This window comes from Alosa alosa, chromosome 16 (assembly GCF_017589495.1).
Source record: "Alosa alosa isolate M-15738 ecotype Scorff River chromosome 16, AALO_Geno_1.1, whole genome shotgun sequence".
Taxonomy (NCBI): domain Eukaryota; kingdom Metazoa; phylum Chordata; class Actinopteri; order Clupeiformes; family Clupeidae; genus Alosa; species Alosa alosa.
Genome location: NC_063204.1, coordinates 5,080,401 through 5,105,176, shown reverse-complemented (window position 1 = coordinate 5,105,176; position 24,776 = coordinate 5,080,401). Strand labels below are relative to the sequence as shown.

The 24,776-nt window shown below is 43.8% G+C and overlaps 1 protein-coding gene across 1 annotated transcript; it reads right to left on the bottom strand.

The window, feature by feature from the left end:
• Positions 1-40: 40 nt before the first annotated feature.
• oplah (5-oxoprolinase, ATP-hydrolysing) lies at positions 41-23,587 on the bottom strand. The gene is made up of 27 exons (XM_048265988.1): positions 23,510-23,587; positions 22,645-22,900; positions 22,144-22,335; positions 19,970-20,084; positions 19,414-19,537; positions 17,994-18,189; positions 17,188-17,353; positions 14,756-14,894; positions 13,261-13,328; positions 12,586-12,902; positions 12,254-12,366; positions 11,368-11,538; positions 10,736-10,873; positions 10,216-10,354; positions 9,857-9,969; positions 7,173-7,324; positions 6,728-6,888; positions 4,423-4,524; positions 3,865-4,039; positions 3,277-3,461; positions 2,994-3,140; positions 2,653-2,787; positions 2,322-2,471; positions 2,081-2,238; positions 1,489-1,649; positions 1,287-1,384; positions 41-923 (listed from the first exon to the last, which is right to left on the bottom strand). Exons 2-27 carry the CDS (start codon positions 22,813-22,815, stop codon positions 768-770), a joined length of 3,942 nt encoding a protein of 1,313 aa, XP_048121945.1. The 5' UTR covers positions 22,816-22,900; positions 23,510-23,587; the 3' UTR covers positions 41-767.
• Positions 23,588-24,776: the final 1,189 nt, after the last annotated feature.

The following is a 24,776-nucleotide window of genomic DNA, read 5'->3' as shown; positions in this document are numbered from 1 at the left end:
TGATGTCACTGGAGTTATTTAGAGAGATGAATGACAAATGTAAAGAAAATCAGGTTTTTATTTGAAGTAAAACCAACCATTTTAAAACTACATCACTCAAGGATATTGTGTTGTTTTGTGTTTATTTTATTTATTTATTCAGCTATTCATAGCCCCAAATGAAATATACAGTTAGTCTAAAAATACTGGCAGGTGATGTCCGTGTGTGCATGTATGGAGTGTGAGTACATCACAGTGTAAAAACACTCATTCCAATTATGGCTACAATCTGCATTGCATCACATGGTAGCAGGAGGTTCTCCTCCATAGTCTTATCAATGGTCAGATATACCCCCACCCAAGCTTGTCCTTCACACACTGCATGTGTCCCTGGCCTGAGGTGGGTGATAAGAGTGATACCTTTGTTATAACAAACTGCATGTGTAATCTAACCCCCTGTACAGTGACGTATGACTGCAACATGTGATGTGTATGCATTATATGACATTCTGTAATAAAGGTGAGGTGTCACAAATGTTTGTAATTGATTTCAAAAGGTAAAAAAACAACTTTCATAAAAAGAAATTTAGATTCCTGAAATAGTTGCCATTCAGACACACCGCTGTATGCATTGTGACAAGGAACTCCTGACACATGAATAACTTCTTCCTACATTCTCATGACAGAAACCCCACACACTTTCTATTCCCTTTCAACCCTTCACATTTTCCCCTTCTTCTTTTTCTTTCATCTCCATCTCTCCCCCCACCCACCCACCTCTCTTCTCCTCACACACTCTCTTGTGCGCGGCGGTACTCAAACACGCTTCCTCGCTCGACAAAGGTCTCGTTGAGCCGCCTGCGCTTGGAAGGCAGAGTTCCGTTGCCATCGTCCTCCTCCATCCCATAGCCCCCTCCTCCTGGAGTGTATAGACTGAACATATCCTGCGGACACAAACAAACTGGACATTACATACAGAAATACCTGAGGCAGACATGCATGAGACGCAATAAAATACTTAATAAAATACTTCCCAAACATCCACCAAGAAAAGATAAAAAGCTCTTCAGCGTGTGTGCACCAAAGTCTATAACTAATGGGTGAATATATTTTATGGAAAATGGACCATGACAGTCAGATGTCCTTAATGAATTAGCATTAAAGAGAATAGCCCCAAACATTTTACATATTAAAGTTTAGACACTAGATACACAGTCACAGTCATACAGTTCAAGACTATCCTAGTTTTGCATGTTTAAGTTTACGATTCCTGTTTAAGACATGAACAAGTCCAAGCCTGTCCTCACCCCAGGCTCCAGGCTGACTGTGGTCTTGGCCCCCAGGTTTAGAACTCTCCCATCAGCCCGGTGAAGTAGATTCAGACCTGCTTCTCCACTCTCACCTCCTGAAAGAGCATGAGAAACAGATGCAAGAAAGAGATAGTAAATGTAGTTCCACTAAGATAAAAATAATTAATTATCACTGAAAGGCTATGGCCAGGATGACTACCATTCAGTCCGTATGGCCGTGTAGACCGTCTCTCTGTCAAAACGGACAGGACCACTTTCTCCCGGAACAGAAGTTTCCGAATCACCCCGTCACCCCCAAGATAATGCCCTACACCTCCTGAGCCTGGCCGTAGTGAGAACTGCTCCAAGATCACAGGGTATCTAAGAAACGGGTAAGAGTGAAGAGAGTGTAGATTAGAGATTGTTAAACTTGGATGCGTATCTATTTGCCATGTACTGTATTCCAAGCATTCTCTATGTAAATGTATGTCTAAATGTTCTGCTTTGGCAATGAAAAAATATTTGTCATGCTAATAAAGCTCACTTGAATTGAATTGAATTGAATTGATTGGAACGGAAAGGGTTCGCCGGAAGAGATAAATAGGTGCACAGGGCCAAAACATTGACAAACTGGTGAACTGAAATCAATGATGTGGAGTTTAAAATACACTGGGCCAACACATAATGTATTAAGGCAGTTTTTACCCACTTACTTCCTGTCACTTTTCACCGTCCTATCTGAATCTGAATAAAAACGAAAAGGTCCAAAAAATAGACTTTAACAAAAGTCAGTATTTACTAAATAAACACACCTCTTCTCCAGAATTTCTGGATCAGTGATGCGTGTGTTGGTCATGTGACTGTGGACCCCACTTCGCCCACTCCAACCAGGGCCTGCACCAGCACCCCCGGCAACGGTCTCATAGTAACCACTCCTCTCACTCCCAAAGGATACGTTGTTCATGCAGCCCTGCCAAGCAGAGAAATGGATGAGAAACAGAAGGCAGAGATGCTAGACATGCATAGCATACACTTATACATAGTTTGACTCACCTGGGAGGCTGCACAAACTTCAAATGCATGGAAGATGACATCTACAACCCTCTGTGATGTCAGCACGTTCCCCCCCACCACAGCTGCATTCTGGGACGGCTGGAGGATGGAGCCGGGGGGAATGATCACTTTGATTGGAGCAAGGCAGCCCTAAAACAGAGAGATACCGAGGGTCATATCTTATCTCAGATAACACAACTATGCCATCAGCTGAGAGGCATATCTCATTTGTGCTTTAGAATGTGTCAAATAGTGTTTCAAAGACCTGGTTTACAGTGTATGTGTGTGTGTGTGTGTGTGTGTGTGTGTGTGTGTGTGTGTGTGTGTGTACCTGATTGAGTGGGATGTCTTGGCCCACCATACAGCGCAGGCAGTATATGAGTGCTGATAAAGTGATGGCACGAGGAGCATTACAGTTCCCCCACACTTCTGGCCCCGTGCCTGTGAAATCAAACACTGCACTGCCCTGCATAGAAACAGACACAGAAACAGCTTGTATTATTATTCCTCATCAAGTCAAGATTACTGAATTGAGAGAGAGAGAGAGAGAGAGAGAGAGAGAGAGAGAGAGAGAGAGAGGAGAGGAGGAGGTGGAGGGCAAAGAAAAAAGTCAGCTATAGGAGGACAGTCACGGGGAGATGAGAGACACCAGGGCTCTCGTGACTCCCTTACCTCCTGCTCGTTGATCTGCACTCGCAGCCTGATCGGTGTTCCATCGTCCATGCGGTCCTCTGATTCCACTTCCAGGGAGCCCGTCTGTTGCCGGCGACGACGTGCAAATTCTTTCAGCATGTCTCTTACAGCCAACTCTGCATTGCTCTAGAATGAATGAATGAATGAATGAATGAATGAATAAATGAATATGTGTGTGTGTTTAATTTGTATCATCAATATTGGGTCCATAGGTTGATTATCTCTTACAGCCAAACAAATACTGCTTTAACAGTGAATTCACCTGAATGTAGCCCATGTATGCTTGAACTACAGCCAGCCCGTAGCTCCCAATCAACTCGCTCACAAGGTGACTCCCCCTCTGATTTGCTGCTACCTGTGCCCGCAGGTCTGACAGGTTGTCGTGGAGATTGCGAGTCCCGGAGCATCCTGGGTATTGTGCTGGAGCCATGAGGGCCTCTGTGACAGCTGTAGGAGGGTGGGGGGAAGGTGGTCTAGGCTGATGACTGGATAACTTTCATTTAGTTAGAAGAACCAACTTGGCCAGTTCCCCCAGTTAATCAGCAGCTGATACACGGAAAGTTCTAACGTCATTCCCCCAGTTGTGCAAGGAAGAGTCTACTAGGCAGAGATATCTGAGGACTATGGCTTTGAGACATCCAAATAATTTAGATGTGTGTGTTCAGAATTAAAAAAAATAATAATTTATCCAGCATTTATCCAGTCTATGACAAGCCAGTTCAAACATGAGCGAAGCCTTCATTGCATCTTGCTTACAGAGATTTGTATTTCTCAATGCGTTTCTCCATCCATTCTGTATAGTGTATATTTACCATTTCTCTCAAAGCCAGCCCCAACAGTCACAACTAACCTTGTTCCTGGAAAACGCCTCCGGTGACCAGCTTGAAGGAGGTGAAGACGGCCCCCTCTTCCTGCAGAGATTTGGAGTGAGGGGGCATGGAGCCTGGAGTGATGCCGCCGATGTCAGCATGGTGCCCCCTGCTGGCCACAAAAAATACAGGTCCACTCACACCACGCCAGAACACCTACAGGAGATAGAGACTGTAAGTCCTTGCGTGGGCAAATGAGTGACAGAGTGAGTGAGTGTGTGACAGAGAGAGAGACAGAGTTAGTGAGTGAGTGTGTGAGAGAGAGAGAGACAGAGTTGGTGAGAGTGTTCAAGAGAAAGAAAGATAGAGAGTAATATAGAGAAACAGAGTGTGTGAGAACAGTGTAGAAATAACTGAAGCACATGAAGCGGAAACAGGAAACAGAGAGGGAAGTGCTTAGAGTTAATGGCTAGCTGTAGCGTAACCTGAAGAGGCAGAGGAGAGGAGAGCCAGAGGAAAAGACAGGGAGAAGACAGGGAATTGGCTATATGGATGGGTCCAATACAGCACACTGGCTGGAGTGCTGAACGCTCACTCACTGGGGTAATTACAGTAAGGTCCGGCAGGTGGCTTCCTCCAGCACACGGGTGATTACTCAAAATCACATCACCCTCCTTTAAAGTGTTCCCAAGTGCTTTGAGCTGTGATGGAAGGTTGAGAGAGAAAGAGAGAGATAGATAGAGAGAGAGAGCGAGAGAGAGAGAGAGAGAGAGAGAGAGAAAAGCAGGTCAATTGCATTTTCATATGAAGATGGACCTGTCTGTCAACAAAAATTAGATAGATAGATAGATAGATACTTTATTGATCCCCAGGGGAAATTCAAGAATGTTTAATGAAAATTAGGGCTCTAAGTGTGCCATGTTTAACAGGTTCTGTGTTAGAGTAGGAATGTCTAGCATGCATACCAGATAGTATTTCACCAGGAGTTTATAGACCCTTTCAACAATAAAACCAAAAACAATGCTTGAACGTTCTATTTGGTTCCCAATCTACTTCCTCTGCATTAAGATAACATATGGAATGTTAAAACAGAAAACTTGTGGGGCCAACTATGTAAGGGATAATGTATAGAACGCCGGTCATTATGGGGAAAATAAGTCCCGAGAGGGCGAACCGGACCCCGACGCGCCAGCGGAGGGGTCTTGTTTCGCCCTAAAGGGACTTATTTTCCCATATTGACCGGAGTTTTATACATTATCCCGCTTATTATACGGCTACTTGCCAAAACGAAAAAATAAACTCCATGATATGTCTCTTTACACTTATTTGTTACCGTTTCGTCGTGGCTTTTGCTGAGAAACAAATAGTTCGCAACACACGCTGAACTTGAATCAAACATTCTTTAGAACACAGCTGATCAACCGTCTGCTTTCACTTTTGAATGAAGTTCCAAGCACAAACTCCGTTGCCATTGACAGCGGTCATTCTTGTTTTCAGAGGTCCTTTCCCAAGAAATAATGACCGCTAGAACTTTCGGAAATCCCATTCAAGTCAATGGAGCATTCTACTTGCATTGTGAAGAGCCGTATAATAAAGCAAAGATAATGAATGCGTAGCAAGATGGGTCGTCCTAGTACATGTCTATGAGGGCAAAGTGGAGTTCAGTCAGAGACGGGCTCTGGTTCAGTTCCCGACACAATTACAAAAATAACAAATGATAGGCCTACACAAGACAAAAGATGCCGAATGGAGCGGCGTAGTCAAGACAGACAACTCTCTCGCGGACAGCCACATAGCCTGCCGGTTTTCTTCTGAGCTCTAATCAGTTTTTACAGCTGACATTCCAAACCTAATCATCCATCTCTTAGGCAGGGCACTGGCCTGTCCAGTGGTTCGCCAGAGTAATGAGACCTGTGCCAGCACTGCTGAGCTCAATAAGCAGCCATAGGATAGATAGATAGATAGATAGATAGATACTTTATTGATCCTGCATGACTTTGCCTTTGAAACTATTAAGGTTACATTTGTATTTTACATTTACATTTATTCGTTTTGTTATACATATGACATATGTAAGTCACTTGTTGTCCAAAGTGACTTACATATGTCAACTAGGCTGACAAGGTATTACAAGGTTGTCCACGGAGCAACTTGGGGTAAAGTGCATTGCTCAAGGGCACAACAGTGGAAGCCAGGAATTGAACCCAAAACTTTCAGGCTACTGCATGCTAGCCCAGCTCATTAAGCTCTACACTGCCACTGCCCCTACATAGAAGGTGTACTGACTAGTATCCCCTGTTACTGTGCTGATGAATACAGTGGGTACACAGCAGGGGCGGAGTGGGGCACTAAAATCCACCGGGAAAATTCTGATGGCACCGGCCCCCCTCCCATCATCATTGGATAAACCAGAAACACATTCCCCATTTCCAGGAGGCTTTGCTCCATTCTAGCCTAAGCCTGCGTTAATTTAAGAACAAACAAACAAATTAAATTGTCATTTTTTTTTATTTGTGACCATGAAAGTTCTGTAACGCCTGAATAAGACAAAAATGAATTAAGATAAAAAATTAAGGCTAGCCTTAATCAGCATGGGAGAGATGAGTGTGCAGGGTAACCATGAATAACATATAGACAGTGAGCGAGTGGTATAAATATTGATTGGACTTCTTAGACCTCCGAAGTGTAAGTCTCGAAGATTTTCACGTAATATTCTGTAGGCCTATGTGTTTCTCATGTACATGCACGGCCGCGTTAAAAGCTCTATGGGCCGGCCCGCACCGGGACGGGCCGGCCCATCGGGAAAACTCCCGACCGTCCCGACTGCCACTCCGCCCCTGGTACACAGTGGATGAGAGGAAAACTACAACACCCAGGAGGAGAGGGGAAAACATGGATGCTCACCTGGTACTGCACCGTCTCCTGCATGGCCCCCAAGTGCACAGGGATGTGGGGAGCGTTGGACACCAGCCCTCCGTCAGGGCCGAACACAGCACAGGAGAAGTCCAGGCGCTCCTTTATGTTGGTGGAAATGGAGGTCCTCTGGAGAACACGGCCCATTTGCTCTGTGTGTGTGTGTGTGTGTGTGTGTGTCACGTCAAAAATTGATGGAGAAAAGAGAAATGGTTTAGATTAGAATACAGTATATCTCAAGTATATCTGTAGGTTTTTCAACCTACAGTCTACTGCTTTTATCCAGATTGCATGTCACCGTAGGCTACATCTCTCTGCCACATTAGCCCCTAATACCTCTTAGCTGTCCCCTTTCACTCTAATCTACATTCATTTCTATTCCTCTACTCCAATACTCTTCACCTCTCTCCTCTCCCTCCCTCCCCCAGTGTCGCACCTGCGATGCTCATGAAGCGGTGAGAGAAGATGGACAGCTGGATTGCGTTGAGCTCGGTGCCCAGCACGCACTGGGAGTCGGTCCCCACGCCGATGCACACATCACCTTTCTCCGTCAGCTGTGCTGTGCAGCCGGGCTCCACCAGAATGGTGCTAAGACAAATCAACAGAGGCTTTTACATCCTTTACACACAATCAATTAAATGTCAAGTTGGGGGTGGGTGGGGTCTTTATTATTTGATTTGACAGAGGTGCAAACTTATACTTATATTTGTATCCAAAGCGACTTACATATGTCAATTATTACAAGAGTCAGTCACCCAAGAGCAACTTGAGGTTGAGTGCCTTCCTCAAGGTCTGCTGCATGCTAGCCAAGTTCTTTAGCCACTAAGCAACCACCGCCCCCTTTGACAAACAACAGTAGGTCACCTCAATGCTCCCCACACACAACACGTTCATGCATGAGACACTTTGCTCATTGTCTGACTTTGCACTTTGTTATTTAAATTAGGGCCCAACGTGGCAAATAAAAATGGACATGGTCAGCTGAACATTCACTCTTACTTTGACATGACACATGAAACATAGACATACACAGTGTTGGGAGTAACGAGTTAACGACAAAAGTAATGTAATTACTGTAATATATTGCTTTTTGCTGTAACGCGGTAATGTAAGGCATTACAAAAAACTATTGGGTAATATTTTACTCGGTACAAACTTCAGTAACGCATTACAATGCATTTTAACCTGAAATTAAGTGGTGTTATGTTTTGATACATATTCCCAAACAACTGCGCAAATAGCAGAAGTATCTCGTGTTACTGGTTGAAGATGACTGTGGCTGGCTGCAACTGACTCGATGGACATAAGCCTACGCTCATTATTTTCAATTTATCAGAGACAACTAGGATATGAAGAACAGTTAAGTGCACTTCGTGTGTGAAACCGAAAGATCTCTATACCTCGCAAAACCTCTTGCAACATTAGCTAGCCTCCTAGCCCTAGCCATCGTAGCTGCCAAAAATGTAACAATTTCGTAGGCAACCACAACTCCACAAATCAACTCAAGCGACTGAGTGAGCAGGCACTCCGAGATAACTGGTTATTCTTCCCGCAGAGCCGGAAACATTGCAGACTCGCAGACCATGGGACTCAGATGACAAGTATTAGGCTGGACTATTACGTAGGACTGAATTTCTTTGCGATTTAGCAATACTGACTCAAGTGACTCAAGTGACTCGCAAAATAGCACAATTAATTTAATGACACATCTAGAGCGGTGCCACGCTAATCTTTTTGATTCTTGATAAAGCATAAATGCTCTTCATGTCAGCTTCGTGCTGTGAATTTCAATTAAAGAGAATGAAGGGATAGAAATGTAAAAAAGATGGGGACTTGGACTTAAATCGCAAAAACAGTGACTTCAGACTTGACTTGCGACTCCACTCAAAAGACTTCAGACTTGACTCGGACTCGAGCTTCGAGACTCCTGAACAAGCTGTATTTCATGCAATTATTGCTTTTTTAATCTAAATTTATTAATGTATTTCTATTTTATTTTACTGCTACATATACTTTGTGAAACGTATAACGAGCCCTTTGCCATAATGTGCAATGTAACGAATGCGCTACGTGCGCACACTCACAGATATAAATGCATTGACCATGGCGACAAGAAGTCCTCCCGGAGTTGTGCCTTTTATCATTACTTTTGGTTACAAAAACTAACTGCACAGAGGAAATAAGCGAACAGCTACATGCAAGGTGTGTGGCACCCAGGGGTGAAAGTAGTTTTTATTTCTTGGTGGTACTATGATATAGAGTTATAATGTGCGCGCATATCGCGCGCCAAAAATTTCACTTGACCTAATTATTTATTATTTATTGATTTGTTTATTTACTGTATTATAGTCTACTTATCAAGCATTCACTAGGACTTCTTATCACTCTAGTTTCACTCTTTGACCCACCTGTATCTGTTTTTGATTATGAATAAATTGCAAACACTTAATTTCAACATTTATCATTTATTTATTTAGCCTAGTTACTAGTTTATATATAGGCTACTGTATATCATGAAACACGTTTCTTTGAGTCATGCCTTTTTATTTGGGAGACTGCAACATACTTCTGTCCGCTAAAACACTTTCATTATTGCTGCGCAAGATCTGGTTAAGCCGCACACGCGCTGTCTGTCTCTCCAGCAAAACACTGCACACATAAAACCAGAATAGGCTATTGAAACATAAACATATTGTTCTTAAGCCTGTATGGTTTTTTTTATTTGGGAGACTTTCCAAGAAACGTCCTGCTAAAACACCCTGGATACCAGTGCATGTTGGCGCAATTACGAACCCTGGATACCAGTGCAAGTTGGCGCCTATTGCATTCTACTGTTGTTAGCCTGAAGCCTAGCTCAGTCATTATGTTATACCACATCGCCTCCATTAGAAGTGCAATGAGCTGCATTGAGCATAATAAACTGCATTTAGAATTCCAAATCCATATTTCTAGATATTTTGGTAAAAGTAACTTAAAAGTAATACAATAGTAGTGTAATGCCTTACAATTCAGAGACAGTAATATTATAATGTAACAAATTACTTTGAAATGACAGTAATAAGTAATACATAATACATTACGATTTTGAAGTAACTTGCCCAACACACAGAGACATCATACCTATTCTTGTCAATGATGATGGCAGGACCCTGGAGGCTATGCTCACATGATAGCTCCTCCCACAGGTACACATTGGTATCCAAGCAGCCGTCCTCAAAGTGACACTTGGTGACCTTAGTAACAGAAGAAGATGAGCAATTTCTCAGACATGCATTATTAAAGAGGCCACTTTCTGCACCTGATGACTTACTCGTGAAGTCTTTTGGGGCATAATTTAAACAGCCCATGCGCTTATAAATAGGTAAGGGTCCAGCAGAAAAGAACGCCAAATTGTTTGGTGCCCTTTGGAGTACCGCATGTCACTCAATCTTATACACAGAAGCTGTTATCACACTCAAGGGGAAGTTGATTGGTTGTACCGTTGTGGGTTTGGCAGGAGCACAGTCTGATTTAGCATGAATCACTGATTTAATGCCCGATGTGCCTGACCCTCTGATCCGGATGTCATCAACCATGATGGGTCGATCAGGAATGGTAAAACCAAACTCTTTCAGGTATCTTTTCAAAAGAAAGAGAGTGAGAAAAAAAACAGGTGAAGAAGGGTGAGACACATAGATCCTGCAGATAGAGTCTTTCATGTCCCCAGGGGATAATCCTTTTCATACCGCACTCCATGCTCCAAAGCTCATAATGTGGGCACAGCACCACATATAACACAGATGTAACACCTGACAGCACACATAACATGGGACATATCAGGTACTCCGGTACTTCAAAGCATGTCATGAATCCAACAGCAGGCACTCATAGAGGCTATCACATGTTTACTTTGGCACAAATGCGCATACACCTCAGTTGAGTGTGCGTGTGTGTACTTGTGTGTGTGTGTGTGTGTGTGTGTGTGTGTGTGTGTGCACAGTTGACCTCAGTTGACCTCACCTTTTGGTGAATGCAGAGCGGAAGTCTCCAGCGCGGCAGGACTGAGAGTTGCCTGGGTAACCAGTGGCCGTTACCATAAGAGCGCAATCAGTTTTCTCATAGCGCAGGTGAAGGAATACTTCAGTCTTGATCTGAGCGCTAATGGAGGGAGAGAAAGACAAAAAAAGGATAGAGTGAGACAAAAGGAGTTAGAGATGGAGGGATTGAAAGGGAAAAAGGGAGATTTTTCTGTTCTGATTCATTTCCATGTATGGCTTTTGCATTCTGTGCTTCTGTGAGGTGGTAGCTGATTTAGTATAAGTATAAGTATAAGTATGTATACTCTTTTGATCCCGTGAGGGAAATTTGGTCTCTGCATTTAACCCAATCCATGAATTAGTGAAACACACTCAGCACACAGTGAACACACAGTGAGGTGAAGCACACACTAATCCTGGCGCAGTGAGCTGCCTGCTACAACAACGGCGCTCGGGGAGCAGTGAGGGGTTAGGTGCCTTGCTCAAGGGCACTTCAGTCGTGCCTATTGGTTGGGGTTCGAACCGGCAGCCCTCCGGTTACAAGTCCAAAGTGCTAACCAGTAGGCCACGGCTGCCCTAGAATTTGTGGCCATCCAGGCTAAAGTGACCCCTGACCTGCTGAAGCCTCTGGTCTGGAGCGTGTCCTGGCAGCGCTGGGACAGTGCGTCCACCCGGCGGTCAAGCTCGGTGAAGGAGCGCGGCTCATACTGCAGGGAGCACGGCTCCTGCACCTCCTCCACAACGTCGGCCAGAGCTAACCCATACGCAGACAACACCCCACTGTACCTGAGGGAGGGGAAGAGAGGGACAGAGGGACCGAGGAAGAACGAGAAGAGAGACAGAAAAGAAGAGGGACAGGTCATATTGTCGGCCATATTTTCTATTCTTTCTCTTCAAAATATTTCAATGTTAACAGTATTTTAATAACACAAGGTACAGTATGTGTTGTGCTAAGGAAGCACATTCCTAATGAGTTCTAAGGAGGATGAAGAGAGAGAAACAGACTAACAGACAGGCATAGTGCAAGACATATGAGGGGGACAAAATGTTCTAGGCCAGCTGTGTTCTGCCATCAGGCTTATAAATCATGGAGCAGAAGGCACAGAGAACACAGGCACTTAGACACACACACACAAAATGACAAGTCCACAATAGGAAATGCTGTCTTGCTGGCTGTAAGATCTACCATAATTTCCCGACTATTAACCAAGGTTACACATTGATTTTGCAAAATTTCTTCAGCCGTTAGGTTAACACACAGGGACCAGCAATATATGGGAATGTGTTTCTTTTCTTCATTCTTCGTTATAATTAAAGCATGATCTGATTCTAATTCATTGGGATATTGCGCACTGTGATTAATACACAAATGCAGTTTATACATTATTTTTATTTTTTTTCCCCATTTGCATAAAACATTGTCCTGCAGTTTATACACAATGCGGTTAATACACAGGAAATTACTGTAATCTTAAATTGTAAGATTAACAGTGGGAAATACTTGTGAATGAAGACAGTCTTCATGCCCAGGGCACGTGCAATGGCACATGCATGTTGGCCACCGGCCCCTCCAAAGCAGGCCAACACATGCTTGGATGTGTCATGGCCCTTTGCCTGGAAACAAAGCGGTAGTCATTACTAACGGAAGTCCTCATCCCACAACATGGTTATCCCACTGATAACAAATGGCACAATATGCATCCTCCATTTTAAGGAATTTTATCACCTCCTCCAAGGAGGTTATGTTTTCGGTGCAGTTTGTTTGTTTGTAAACAAGATTATGCTACAACGACCAGGCCGATTTTATCCTCTATTAAAGCATCACCCCATTACCTGTGTGAGGGCTCTGATTGGACGACACATGGCCTCATTGGCCACACGGATGAAACCCATGGCAACCTCCTCTACACTCATTTCGGTTTTGCCACCCCGTGCTGCACCGCTGCTTTTGGGCTGGCTGAGACCGTTGGCGCTGTTCTTCGCTTGACCCGACAGGAAGTGGTTAATCTCCTTTGTGAGCTGGCGGAAGTGACGCATGGTCTCCTCGCTGGAGAGCGGCTCATTCTCGCCGGGGCCGAAGATGCGTGGGAAAAAAGCGGGCAGGAGCCGACCGAGCGCCAGGTTGGCATCCGTGACAGTAAGAGGGCCACCTATAAAAGAACGCCACATATTTGTTGTGGAACTGACAGTAATTGCATGGGAATATGTATGGAAAAGGCGACTCTCTCTGACCACAACGTCTATGACATGTGATATATAACATACTTCAGCTATTGCATAATGTCAGTGAAAAAGAAGAACAAAGAGGAAACAAATCATTTAAAGAATGAGAGAAACAGTGATAAAAGAAAAGGAAAAAAATGAAATAAAGAAGAAAAGTCAAAGAGAAAGAGAAAGGGGCATTTGAAAGAGAAAGGGGCATTTGAAAGAGAAAGGGGCATTTGAAAGAGAAAGGGGCATTTGAAAACGACACACAAAACAGGGGTAGATCTGAAGAGGTTCTCTCACCCTTTCTGTAGCAGGCTGGCCCCGGGTGTGCTCCGGCTGACTCAGGTCCCACCACAAACAAGCCGGACCTAACCCAGAGGAACGCATCCGAAATACATCAAGAAATGAAACACTTAATCGATTTCATTCTCTGAGAGAACCAGTGTGCATGTTACATGCTACCTGATACAAACACAATGATTGTTGTTAATGTATAGACCATAGGGTTATATAAACATCTTTGAATGCATGCACTGTGAATGATTACACCACAGTCTTGAATCCAAACGCTCTTGTGCAGATTACTAATCTGAGCTTCATTTTAGGCACTGGTCTTCTAGATTAGAGGTCTTTATTGTCCACTACTGTGGAAATTCATCTTTGGCCCCACAAACATGTAACACACACAAGCAAGACTACACAACAGGTACAACATAAAGCAGACACAAACAAAGACTACACAGCAGGTACAACATATGGAGACATGGAAATGTGCGAAAGAGGTTGATGTCAATAAAAAAGCAGTAAATAATATAAGTTAGTAAGTTAATCATAAAAGTCATAGATTATATTGATTTAGCAAGATAATAGATGATGGTATAAAAGATTTCTTAAAAAAATTTCTGCTTGATGTAGGCACTCTATATCTTCTTCCTGAAGGGAGTCTTTCAAAAGTGTGATGTAGTGGATGAAAAGGATCCTGGACTATCTGTAGGGCTTTTCTCTTAGTGTGTGTTGTGTACAGTTCCACCAGCTGCCTCTGGGGGTTCAGTATGATTTTACTGGCCATATTTATAATTTTTGTGAGTTTACTTTTGCTTCTAGCCCCTAGATTCCCATACCAGCATGTGATGTTGTATGAGATGACACTTTCCAGCAGCTTCTAGCTATCTGTATGCGCTAATCGAGCCACACAATACTACCAAAAGTAACTATTCAGATTTTATGACTTTATGACAATTGCTGAACTTCAAACAGCAAATAAAGTCAGTCTTGGTTTTGTGACATTTTGGACAGCATCTTAGCCCTGATAGACTTTACAGTCATAACCAGTGTAACATCTGCTGTACAGTGGTAAAACCAATCCATACAGTGCCTATAAAAAAGTATTCACCCTCTTGGATATTTTCCTGTTTTATTGCTATTATAAATGGAATCATGGCAATTTGGCTTTCTTGACAAGAATTTACACAAAAAACCCTTCTTTAATGTCAAGGTGAAAACAGACTTCTACAATACATTTTATAGCGACTGTAAAAAGCAGTGCAGTGTATCCTATTCAGCAGAAATGCGCGTGCGCAAGGCTTCACGACACCAATCTTGCTCCAGTGGCGACTTCACAACACATGATTGGAAAATGTCTTCACAACACAACATATGATTGGTTCAATGTATTCACATCACACCACATATTGGCATTACAAACTAACCCCATGCATTTCTATGGAGGATTTTTTGAGTGCTGTGTCTCCTCATTAGAAAGGCTGCTGGGCTAAGCGTGGGAGAGGATTCTAACCTGAAGAAGAGGCGAGAGCCCCCGCCAGCCGCCACCGTGTTGATGTCCAACTGCGGGGCCTGCAGCGTGACCCCTGCCGTGGTCGCCTCGAACACGTGCTCGTACTGACCAGCATAGCGGCTCACATCTGTGGAGGTCCCTTTTGGGAAGGTTGACGAAAGGTCAAAGGTGAACGAAAGGTTGATGAAAGGAAAGGTGAGTGAAGCAAAGCACCTAAAAGAATTCATTATCTCTTGATTAGAGTTAGTTGGTCAGTTGGTCAGTTGGTCTTTGTTGACATGCTTTATTGTGCACCTCTGGCATACACTGTGCATTGTTGTGTACTGTTATATGAGAGACTGTGTGAGGGCTCATGTGCACTCAGGTGAGCTAGCTGGCTGAACAAAGTCAACATTGCTTGATACATATCAACCCAATTCATGCTCTTCCATGATCTCAGTCATTCAGTTTTCCGTCCATCTCCAGTCCTCACTATACTCACCCTCACTATTGGTACTATATTCACCCTCCCTCTTGCACATCATTTGCTACATGATTTGTCAACCTCACCTCCACACCGTGTCTAACACATATCTCCTTCCCTCTCTACTGAGACTGTGGACTGAGCTCCACCCTGGCCCCATTTCCAAGGATACAAGGATACAAGGATACAAGGATGTTTATTGTCACATGCATATAGTTACTGGAAGTAAGAAATGCAGTGAAATTATGTCTGGTGTCAGCCTATTTGTGCATTAATGGGGGGGGGGGGTGCAGTAGAAGAGGGGTTTAGTAGATTAAGTGGCAAGGGCTGCATAAAAAAGGTGGGGGAGGATTGGGATTGGGTGGGGGGCACCAACAAGGAGCACCCAAGAGCAACAGGGGCAAGGAAAAACTCCCTTACCAAGGAAGAAACCTTGGGCAGATACACGGCTCAAGGGGCTAACCCAACTGCCAGGGTCTTGGTGTGTGTGTTGGGGGATGACAGGGGAGATGGGATAGTGTGCTGTGTATGTGGGGAGAGGGCAGTGTGCAATATGTGTGTTAGAGAAGCTTCCTCATGAGACAATGTGCTGTGTATTGGGGGGGGGGGGGCAGTGTGCTGTAAGTATGTTGGGGATGTGTGTTGGAGAAGCTTCCTGATGAAATAATGTGCTGTGTATGTAGGGGGGGGGCAGGGACTTACTATTGCAAGCAGAGTACTGTATGTAATGTATGTAATGTATGTGAGTGATGACAGTGAAGATGTGTGTGTGGGCGGGAGGGGAGTGGAGCAGTGACTGTGTGTGTGTGTGTGTGTGTAGTGTGTAGGTGGGTAGGTGGGGGCAGTGTGCTGTAAGTATGTAGAGGATGTGTGTTGGAGAAGATCCTGAAGGCAATGTGCTGTGTATGTGGGGGGCAGTGTGCAGCAAGTATGTAGAGGAGGCTTACTGTAGCAAGCAGTGTGCTGTATGTATGTGAAGTGATGACAGTGATGATGTAAGTGTGTGTGTTGGGGGTCAGGGACTTACTATTGCAAGCAGAGTACTGTATGTAATGTATGTGAGTGATGACAGTGAAGATGTGTGTGTGGGCGGGAGTGGAGCAGTGACTGTGTGTGTGTGTGTGTAGTGTGTGTATGTAGAGGATGTGTGTTGGAGAAGATCCTGAAGAGAATGTGCTGTGTATGTGGGGGGGGGGGGCAGTGTGCAGCAAGTATGTAGAGGAGTGCTGTATGTATGTGAAGTGATGACAGTGATGATGTAAGTGTGTGTGTTGGGGATGGGGGTGGGGTGGGGTGGGGGGGGCAGAAAGGCTAGGCAATCAAGGACATGGGTAGATGGAGGAGAAATCAAAAATAATAAATAAAAAGTGTGCAAAAGTTGGAGAAAGTCAGATATGTGTGTGTGTGTGTGTGTGTGTGTGTGTGTGTGTGTGTGTGTGTGTGTGTGTGTGTGTTTTTTTTTTGGCGTGTGATGAAATAAGAAAATAAATAAAAGGTCTGTAGCATAGGGAGAGGGATGTAAAAGTGCTAAAAGTCTTGTAGGTGTGTGTGGGTGTGTGTGTGTGTGTGTGGGGGTCATGAGTGCTGAGGAGTGAATGAGTGCAAAGTCAGTATAGTGTGAGTTCAGAGTTGGGAAATGTTTGAGAGTGCTGAGGAGTGAATGTGTGCAAAGTCAGTATAGTGTGAATTCAGAGTTCCTTCCCCTTTATTGACCTCTTATCTTAGCAACTCACCTCTCCTCCCCTACTGTCCAAACAACACACAACACAAATACATTCCTACACACACACACACACACACACACACACACACACACACACACACACACACACACACACACACGCACACACACACATGCACACACACTTCTTCTCCCGAACATGCACACAAACACAATCATCCTCTTAGCACAACGGCACTTTATACATCCATCTCATCTTGGCTGCTGATTGTTCTCTGATCTCCTTACCCCCCATGTCGAAGCCGATGACGGGCTTGTTCTCTGTGGAGCTGTAGGAGGTAATGGCGTAGCCCACCACGCCGCCCGCTGGCCCCGACAGCACGGCCCGCGAGCCGCAGAACTGTTCCATCGGGGTCAGCCCCCCGTCTGACTGCATGAACAGCACATCCACATCCTGAGCCAGAGAAAGAGGGGAGAGGGGGGGACATGGCATGACAAGTCAAGTCAAGTCAAGTCACGTTTATTTATAAAGCACTTTAAAAACAACAACAACAGCTGACCAAAGTGCTGGACAGGCAAGTTAGTACGACTTGGTAGACAACAACAAAAACAACAAAAAAAAGACAACAAAATGTAAGGATAACATTATTTACAGGCAGACAAACAAATAAATAAATAAACAAGACAATCAGACTGTGTCAAACGCCAGGGCATAAAAATGGGTTTTTAGGTGAGATTTAAAAACACTCAAGGAAGGAGCCAGGTGTATATGTAGGGGCAGCTCGTTCCAGAGCTTTGGTGCAATCACCGCAAAAAGACAAGACATGGTGGGGTGAAGAAGTAAAGGCATGAAAGACAAAGAAGACAGAAAGAAGAGAAGACCAGAAGGACAGAGAGGAAAAAAGATAATGTATGGGCATGCTGCAGAGAGGAAAAAAGATAATGTATGGGCATGCTGCAGAGAGGAAAAAAGATAATGTATGGGCATGCTGCAAGAACAGGGACATTTCACCAGGTTTGCAAATTATTCAAATGAAAATGTTTTGGTCCTCATGTCAGTCCAACCAGACAAACAGGGCAACACAAAGCCTCACCTTCAGGCCTCCTTTGAACCCAGAGGTGAAGCCACGCAGATACTGGCGGATTTTGGGCGTGAGGTAGGCATCTGCACAGACTGTGTAGCCTCTGGGCACAGCTCGTATCATGGGCATCACTTCACTGGACAGTGACACCTGTGTGAATCCCAGTTTCCATGCCAACGACCCCACAGCCTTCTCATGGGCAGACCACCTGAGACACATAAAAACAGCCAAGTTTGATTTAGGGATGAATTGGTTGATGATGAGGTCTCATTTCAGCAGTATTAAATCCTAGGCAACATAAAGAAGAAAGGTTTAGGAGATCACAATAAAAAAAGAGTAAGATCTGCATTGATCCTCAAACTGAGTTGTCACAACAATGTATTGACATTGTATAGACATAGATATTTAAATTCAATTGATTGTCACTTGTTATAGATGCATATTTTACCCAAGTAGTCAGCACTCCAACATTCACTGGACACATACAGTATAACTGTGTTAATATTATTCGGAATGCATAGATAACCTCAGGAGCTGCGGAGAACTGGGGCCTTCTGAAGGTGCCTTTGATAACAGAGAGATACGAGAGGAGAACTATTCCACTGCCAAGTCCAACAACAACCACCCTGAGACAATACAATACAAGAGGTCAAACCCCAAGCTGCAAAAACAGAGAGAAATCAAAGTGTGTGTGTGTGTGTGTGTGTGTGTGTGTGCGTGTGTGCGTGTGTGTGTTGTGTGTTTTGTGTGTGCGTGGTGGGGGGCAGGCAGAAAGAAATAAAAAGAAGGGAGGGGTGTCAGAGAGACCATTCAGAGAGACCATTCAGAAAGACCAGTCTTTCTTTTGCATTGCTCAGCTGAGTAAAGAAATCCTTTAACCTGTGGCCACACTCACTAACTCTGTAGAGCGGGAAATCCATTAAAAATGACACCCATAGCTACAGATGCAAAGCATATTGAATTTCCCCCAACCTGCACACCAAAGCATGTTAAGGAGCAGATAATGTAAATTGAGCAACCACTATACACCATATAAAACTGATTAACTATTTGCATCTCCTCATTCTCCGGAGTATTGAGTGGTGTATGCGCACCATTACATAAACACAGCTGACTCATGCTGAGGTGACTGCATCGCTCTTAACACATGGGCAACAGCTCTGGAGGTCCTATGGAGCCATGCTGAGCCTCTGAGGAATGTGGACTGCTATTTCTCCACAACTATCCCCATGAAACCCACACTATCTGAGAGCTCTACTGGATCCCATAGGTTACTCCGTAGACCTTTCGTTCGAGGCAACAACAACTGGAAAAGAGCATTCTTTTCAGCAGGACCAGATCATGCGTTCTGTAGTCTATGATAACATGACAACATGGGCCATGACTCTGCCGTGGTGTGTGTTGGAGGAGTGTGAAACTGGACTCCTCTTACGTGTAGGAGTGCAGCAGCAGCACAGCCAGGCTGGTGATGCCACGGGACAAAACCCCCCTCAAGTCCCGCTCCACCTGGGGCAGGTCCAGCTCACGCCACACCTCCAGACTGTCCCCGGTGCTTCCTGAGAGAGAGAGAGAGATAGAGAGAGAGAGAGAGATTGGAAAGAGATACGAGATGAAATTCAGGATAATGCTAAGCTAAAGAGCACAGGACCACTAAGCAGTACATGTGGATTTAGATAGATGGATAGATAGATAGATAGATAGAAAGATACTTCCAGGGGAAATTCAAGAACATTTAAACGTTCTGCAGTGATAGAACACAGTAATATTCCCATCAGCTCTCAGCTGCTGGCTTGATTCCATCTTCCATCTTAGTCAGTACCAATACCACCACCAATCCTTCCATGGTATGTCATCCTCATTCACTGACCAAACATTACCCCACATCATACCATGAGCTGCCAATAGGCAACTTCAAGGAATGGGTGTCAAGACTTTACTTAGCTTTTTAAGTGTTGCATTTTAAAGGTGTTTGGTGTGCTGTGACTTACCAGTGACGGTGCGTTTTGACTCCTTCCTGGGCAGATGGCAGCCATGCTGTTTGAGGACAACACGCTCATCCACCTCAATCACTTCCTCATACAGCACTTCAGGCACTGACACCTCCTATGGAACAGAATCCACAAACAGGATTTATTCATTAAAGGTGCTCTAAGCAATGTTGGGTAACGTCACTTCTTTCTTCTTCGTTCAAACAAAACAGAGAGCTAGCTCACCCCTCCCTCCTGTGCAATTGAAACTCTCCTGAACGCGCATCTCGTCGTTCAATGGCTCGAAAAGTTTGTTATGTTTCATGGTCCATGCTGCACCAGGCTGCTTTTGTTGCTGTTTTTAAAGCCTGGGCTGTCTACATAGACCGCATTTTTTTACAGTGTATTCAGGGAACAGGCAACTAGCGGATTGTGAGGTGAAAAATGTTTTAGCTTAGAAACCATGTGACATCGCTTAGAGTACCTTTAATGACACAGACTTTACATCAAAGACTTGTGTTTGGTGACTTTGTTACCATAACATATCATGCTAACACCAATATCAGCTTTTTCAATTAATTTATTTTAATTTTCCCTACTTTACTTTGTACAATTGTCCTCAGAGATAGCAAGGACCTAGTTGTGAATAGATTCTGTGAATAAGTTACACATGCCCTCCAAACACATGAGCTGTGTTGCAATAGTTAGCTTGAAGAATGAAGACTTTGTTTGTCCCTGGGCCCACCTAGTCATATATTCGCTGAAAAAGTAAATAGGCTAGTGACAATGGCCCCACATTTTTGAGATACCCCTACCGGAGGTAGAACTAAACCCAACAATGTTTTTCCTCATCTCTAAGGTCTCCCATATATGAAATGGATTCTTAGCTAAAAATATTTTACTGTTAAGATTGATAAATTAGTTGTTATACACCCCAAAACCAAAAAAGAACTAAAATATAGCCTGTCCGTATTGGAGTTAAGGCATATAAATTAGTGCAGATCAATCACACAAGCTCCGAGAGCTTTGAAACATGTTTATAGTCAGGAAGTTGCTTTACCTACTAGAAAAGACTGGATGTGAATATCTTGATGTATGGAATGAATAGAGACATGTAAACAACCTAAAATAAGCGGACATGCAAAAAATTAATATCTATGCAGAATGTTTACATTTACTTTGCAGCTGCTTTACCAGGGATTATCATAGAAACACATATGATGGCTTATGGGAAAGATGGGGTTGTACTGAATTCAACAATAGCAAATATGTAAATATAGTATGACAAGTTAGGGTGTTCTGTCACTCAATGTATGAGGTGTCCAAAATGAAAGAAAACGGAACACTGGCAAACACTTACTGATGTAGGAAACTGAGCCCTCAGCAGGATAGTTCTTCCCAGCAGCGTGTCCAAAGAGAACACACAGAGCTGCACAGTGGGACTGTAACTAAGTCCAGATAACAATCTGATAAGATCACTATAAAAGACCCAGATTGGGCCATCTATTCTCAACCACTTCTGTGTAACCAATGTAAATAAGTGCAAGTTTTAAGTTACACTTCTTTACAACTATATTTCAAAACTCTATCTTCAGTTACTTAACTATTTGGTCAATACCTTTATATATTGAATGTCACTAAAATATGCACCAGATATGGCAACGTAACTGCCATGATGGATCCTATTTTGTTTCAGTTTGATAAATGGAAAATTCATTAATTCACCCATTCATTCATTCATTTAAATAAACTAGTGGCAGCCTGGTCTTCATGTTTTCACTCTTTGCCAGCTCAAACAATGTCATGGTTCTGAATCTCTGCTGCTAGTAAAGATTATGGTAGAAAATGTTATTCATGCACAGGATTTATCAATGAGCAACTTGGAACGTGGTCACTGAAAACATTCACTAGTGCCATATCAACGCCTAGTAAGGGAGAGATAATCATTACCATACAATGCTGTTTTGCGGTGAAGCGGATGTCCATTAGTTGGAAGGGTCAGTGTCAGTACCAGTCTGCAGAGGTTACCACAGAAGAGGGAGGGGGGACACTCTGATTTATATAATAGGTCTTTGAGTTCACCAGTGTGTTGGCAGCTAAGCTCAGTTTTGGCAGCTCCAAACGGTTATGGCACTCGTCCACTTCTCATCCCTCTCCCGCCCGCTCTCATTTGGTGTGCCAACCAGATCACTCACCAGATCAAACAGCTCTGGCCGGGCCTGTGTGCCGATGTGCAGAAGATCCCGGAATCCCCGCGTCACCAGCAGAGCCGTCCTCTCCCCCTGCCTCTCCAGCAGGGCATTGGTCGCCACTGTAGTTCCCATCCTGATCCAGCCAATCAGGGAGGTGTCTACAGGCTGGTCCCTGGGAAAGGCCCGCCTTGTTTCCTGTTAGGCAGGAGTGTGCCGGAGAGAAGGAGGAGGGGCAAGAGGTAAGAGGATAAGCACAAGCGTGCACACACACCAAATCTCTGTCACACACACAGACGCAGACACACACAGACACACACACAGAGCACCATCTACCTCTGAATGATTGCTGCCTTGCTCACATCTTTGATACTTACTTGCTCCAGGTTGATTGCTGATGGTGCCACTAATTGTAAAACCAATTTATTCGGTTCACCAACATCTCAGCTTTTAGCACACCCCCTTTATTCACCATAAAATTCCCATCTCCACACCTTTGATCCTCACCTGTTCCAGAACCCGGCGGATGCCTTCAGTTGGGGCATCTTTGTAGTTCTGCGGGTCGTGAGAGAGTAGTTTGAGGACCCTCTCCCTTCCATCGGGCAAGCGGGCAAACACATCTGTGAATGTGCCCCCACGGTCAATGGCAAAGTCGAACTTTCCATGTGTCTCAGCCATCTGGACTAGCAACTGTCTAAGGGGGGTGCAGGACACAGGGGGGACAGGATGCCAAACTTTTGAAATTGTTCTGTGGGCTAGAAGGCTGGAAAGGGAACGAAACACACACACACACAAAATTCATCCAGGTCCATTTAGACATACTCCCTGCCAAAAAGCAGCATTAAAAGCAGCATAAATGTCAAGCATGTGTTTACAAATGTCATACACAGACTGTACAATTTGTACTGGATCAGATGTTATGATAATAGACTACATCAGGGGACAAAGGGAAATGTGCACCTTACTGATTTTAGGTATCACAGCCTTAACTTGATCTTGACCTGATTCATTCATATTTTTCAGATCCAAAACATACAAAATAATACAAAAAAGCGAAACGCTCCTGTTGCCAATTGCTTGCAGCTGCCCTGGAATTCGGATCATCTCTACTTTATATTTGTTCAAATAATCTCTTGCTTCTTGTGGAACGAACTAATTAGTCACATCATTCAGTACCCTACAATGGGCATAGACTATTACAGAATAGAGGCAATCGGAAGGAACACATCGTGCGTTAAATAGAAAGAAAGCGATACTAGCGGTTCAAATCGCCGACAGATCATCGCAGCCGACCCAGTAGGCTAATTCTCAAATATTACATGAAAAACTTTATCTCGATCTCATAAAAGCCTACATACCATTGATTACTTACATTGTACCGCTACTAACACCACCAGAGCAGGTTACAGTTGAACTGCACGTTAGAAAACCGCTGCTGTCCAGACACCAGGGGAAGCTATCGACAACTCCAATTTGCTGAAAACCTTACTCCACCTCCTATTCGGGGGGCGGTGCCTAACAGGTGCCAAAACACAGCTGAAGCTCTGGCCGAGGGGAGATTCTTGCACGGGATGAGTGAGAGCTCTATTAGTAGGCTACGACGGAGTATTAGGGCCACACATGAAGGAAACAATATTTTTGCCATGACTAGATTAAACTCGACATGTCGACTTTAAAGTCACCATGTCAACATTAAACTCGACATTTCGAGAATAAAGTTTAAATGTAATATCGACTTTTAATCTCGACGTATCGACTTTAATGTCGCCACGTCGACATTAAACTCAACATTTCGAGAATAAAGTTGAAATAGCATGTCTACTTTAATCTCGACGTGTCGACATTAAACTCAACATTTTGAGAATAAAGTTAGTTTGGAGAGAGAACGACCGCTCGGGACGATTGAAAGGGAGGACGAATGAAACAATGCAACAAGTGCAACAGTGTTTGAGTGCAACAATGATTAGACATAGGCCTATATCATGTGGACAAAACATAGAACATATTAACCTACGTTGCTCAGCCAAATAATTTGCTGTTAGGTCCTTATCACGGAGTTACAGACGATAAATGCGATGGTCAAAAGTAGCCTAAACGTCATAGCAGTTTATTTATTTATTGTAGGCCTATTATTAAAGTGTTGTTTTTCATCTAAAGGTTCAACTTCACGCTTATGCACTAGAGGCATACTAGGCGCTCTCCCCAATCCTAGACTTTCACGTTGCTTGTTTGTAATGGATGCAAAACAGCCTATTGCTGAATGTCTATGGAGGGACGAATGAAGCTGTCCTCCCGACCACCCCATGTAGGCTAGTAGCCTACATGCACACATATGCACACAAAGTGCATAAATAAAGTGCATGCACACATATTCTCTCACGGGATCAAAATAGTATATATGCTTAGGCTATACCTGTGTTTCTAGCGTCCTATACGTATTGCAGGTGAGATATGGAAAAGCAGTTTTAGAAAAATAAGTTTTGCCATGTTATCCTGGAGAGTGACGGCCTGTGGGTCATGAAGGGCAGTTATTTGGATGTGCAGTGGCCTTAACCACGTAAAACAGAGTGAAATAACATTTTGTATAGAAACATTATATCATTGGATACATATATTTTTCTAGATATTTAGCCTAAACG

What these genes read in the sequence shown, in the direction of transcription:
- oplah (XM_048265988.1), bottom strand. Translation starts at nt 22,815, where the DNA reads ATGGCTGAGACACATGGAAAGTTCGACTTTGCCATTGACCGTGGGGGC. An exon ending in GGTTCAAAGGAGGCCTGAAG is followed by an intron (nt 17,354 to 17,993) that starts GTGAGGCTTTGT and finishes TCTCTGGCTCAG; the next exon opens with GATGTGGATGTGCTGTTCAT. An exon ending in CATCGGCTTCGACATGGGGG is followed by an intron (nt 14,895 to 17,187) that starts GTAAGGAGATCA and finishes CCTTCCCAAAAG; the next exon opens with GGACCTCCACAGATGTGAGC.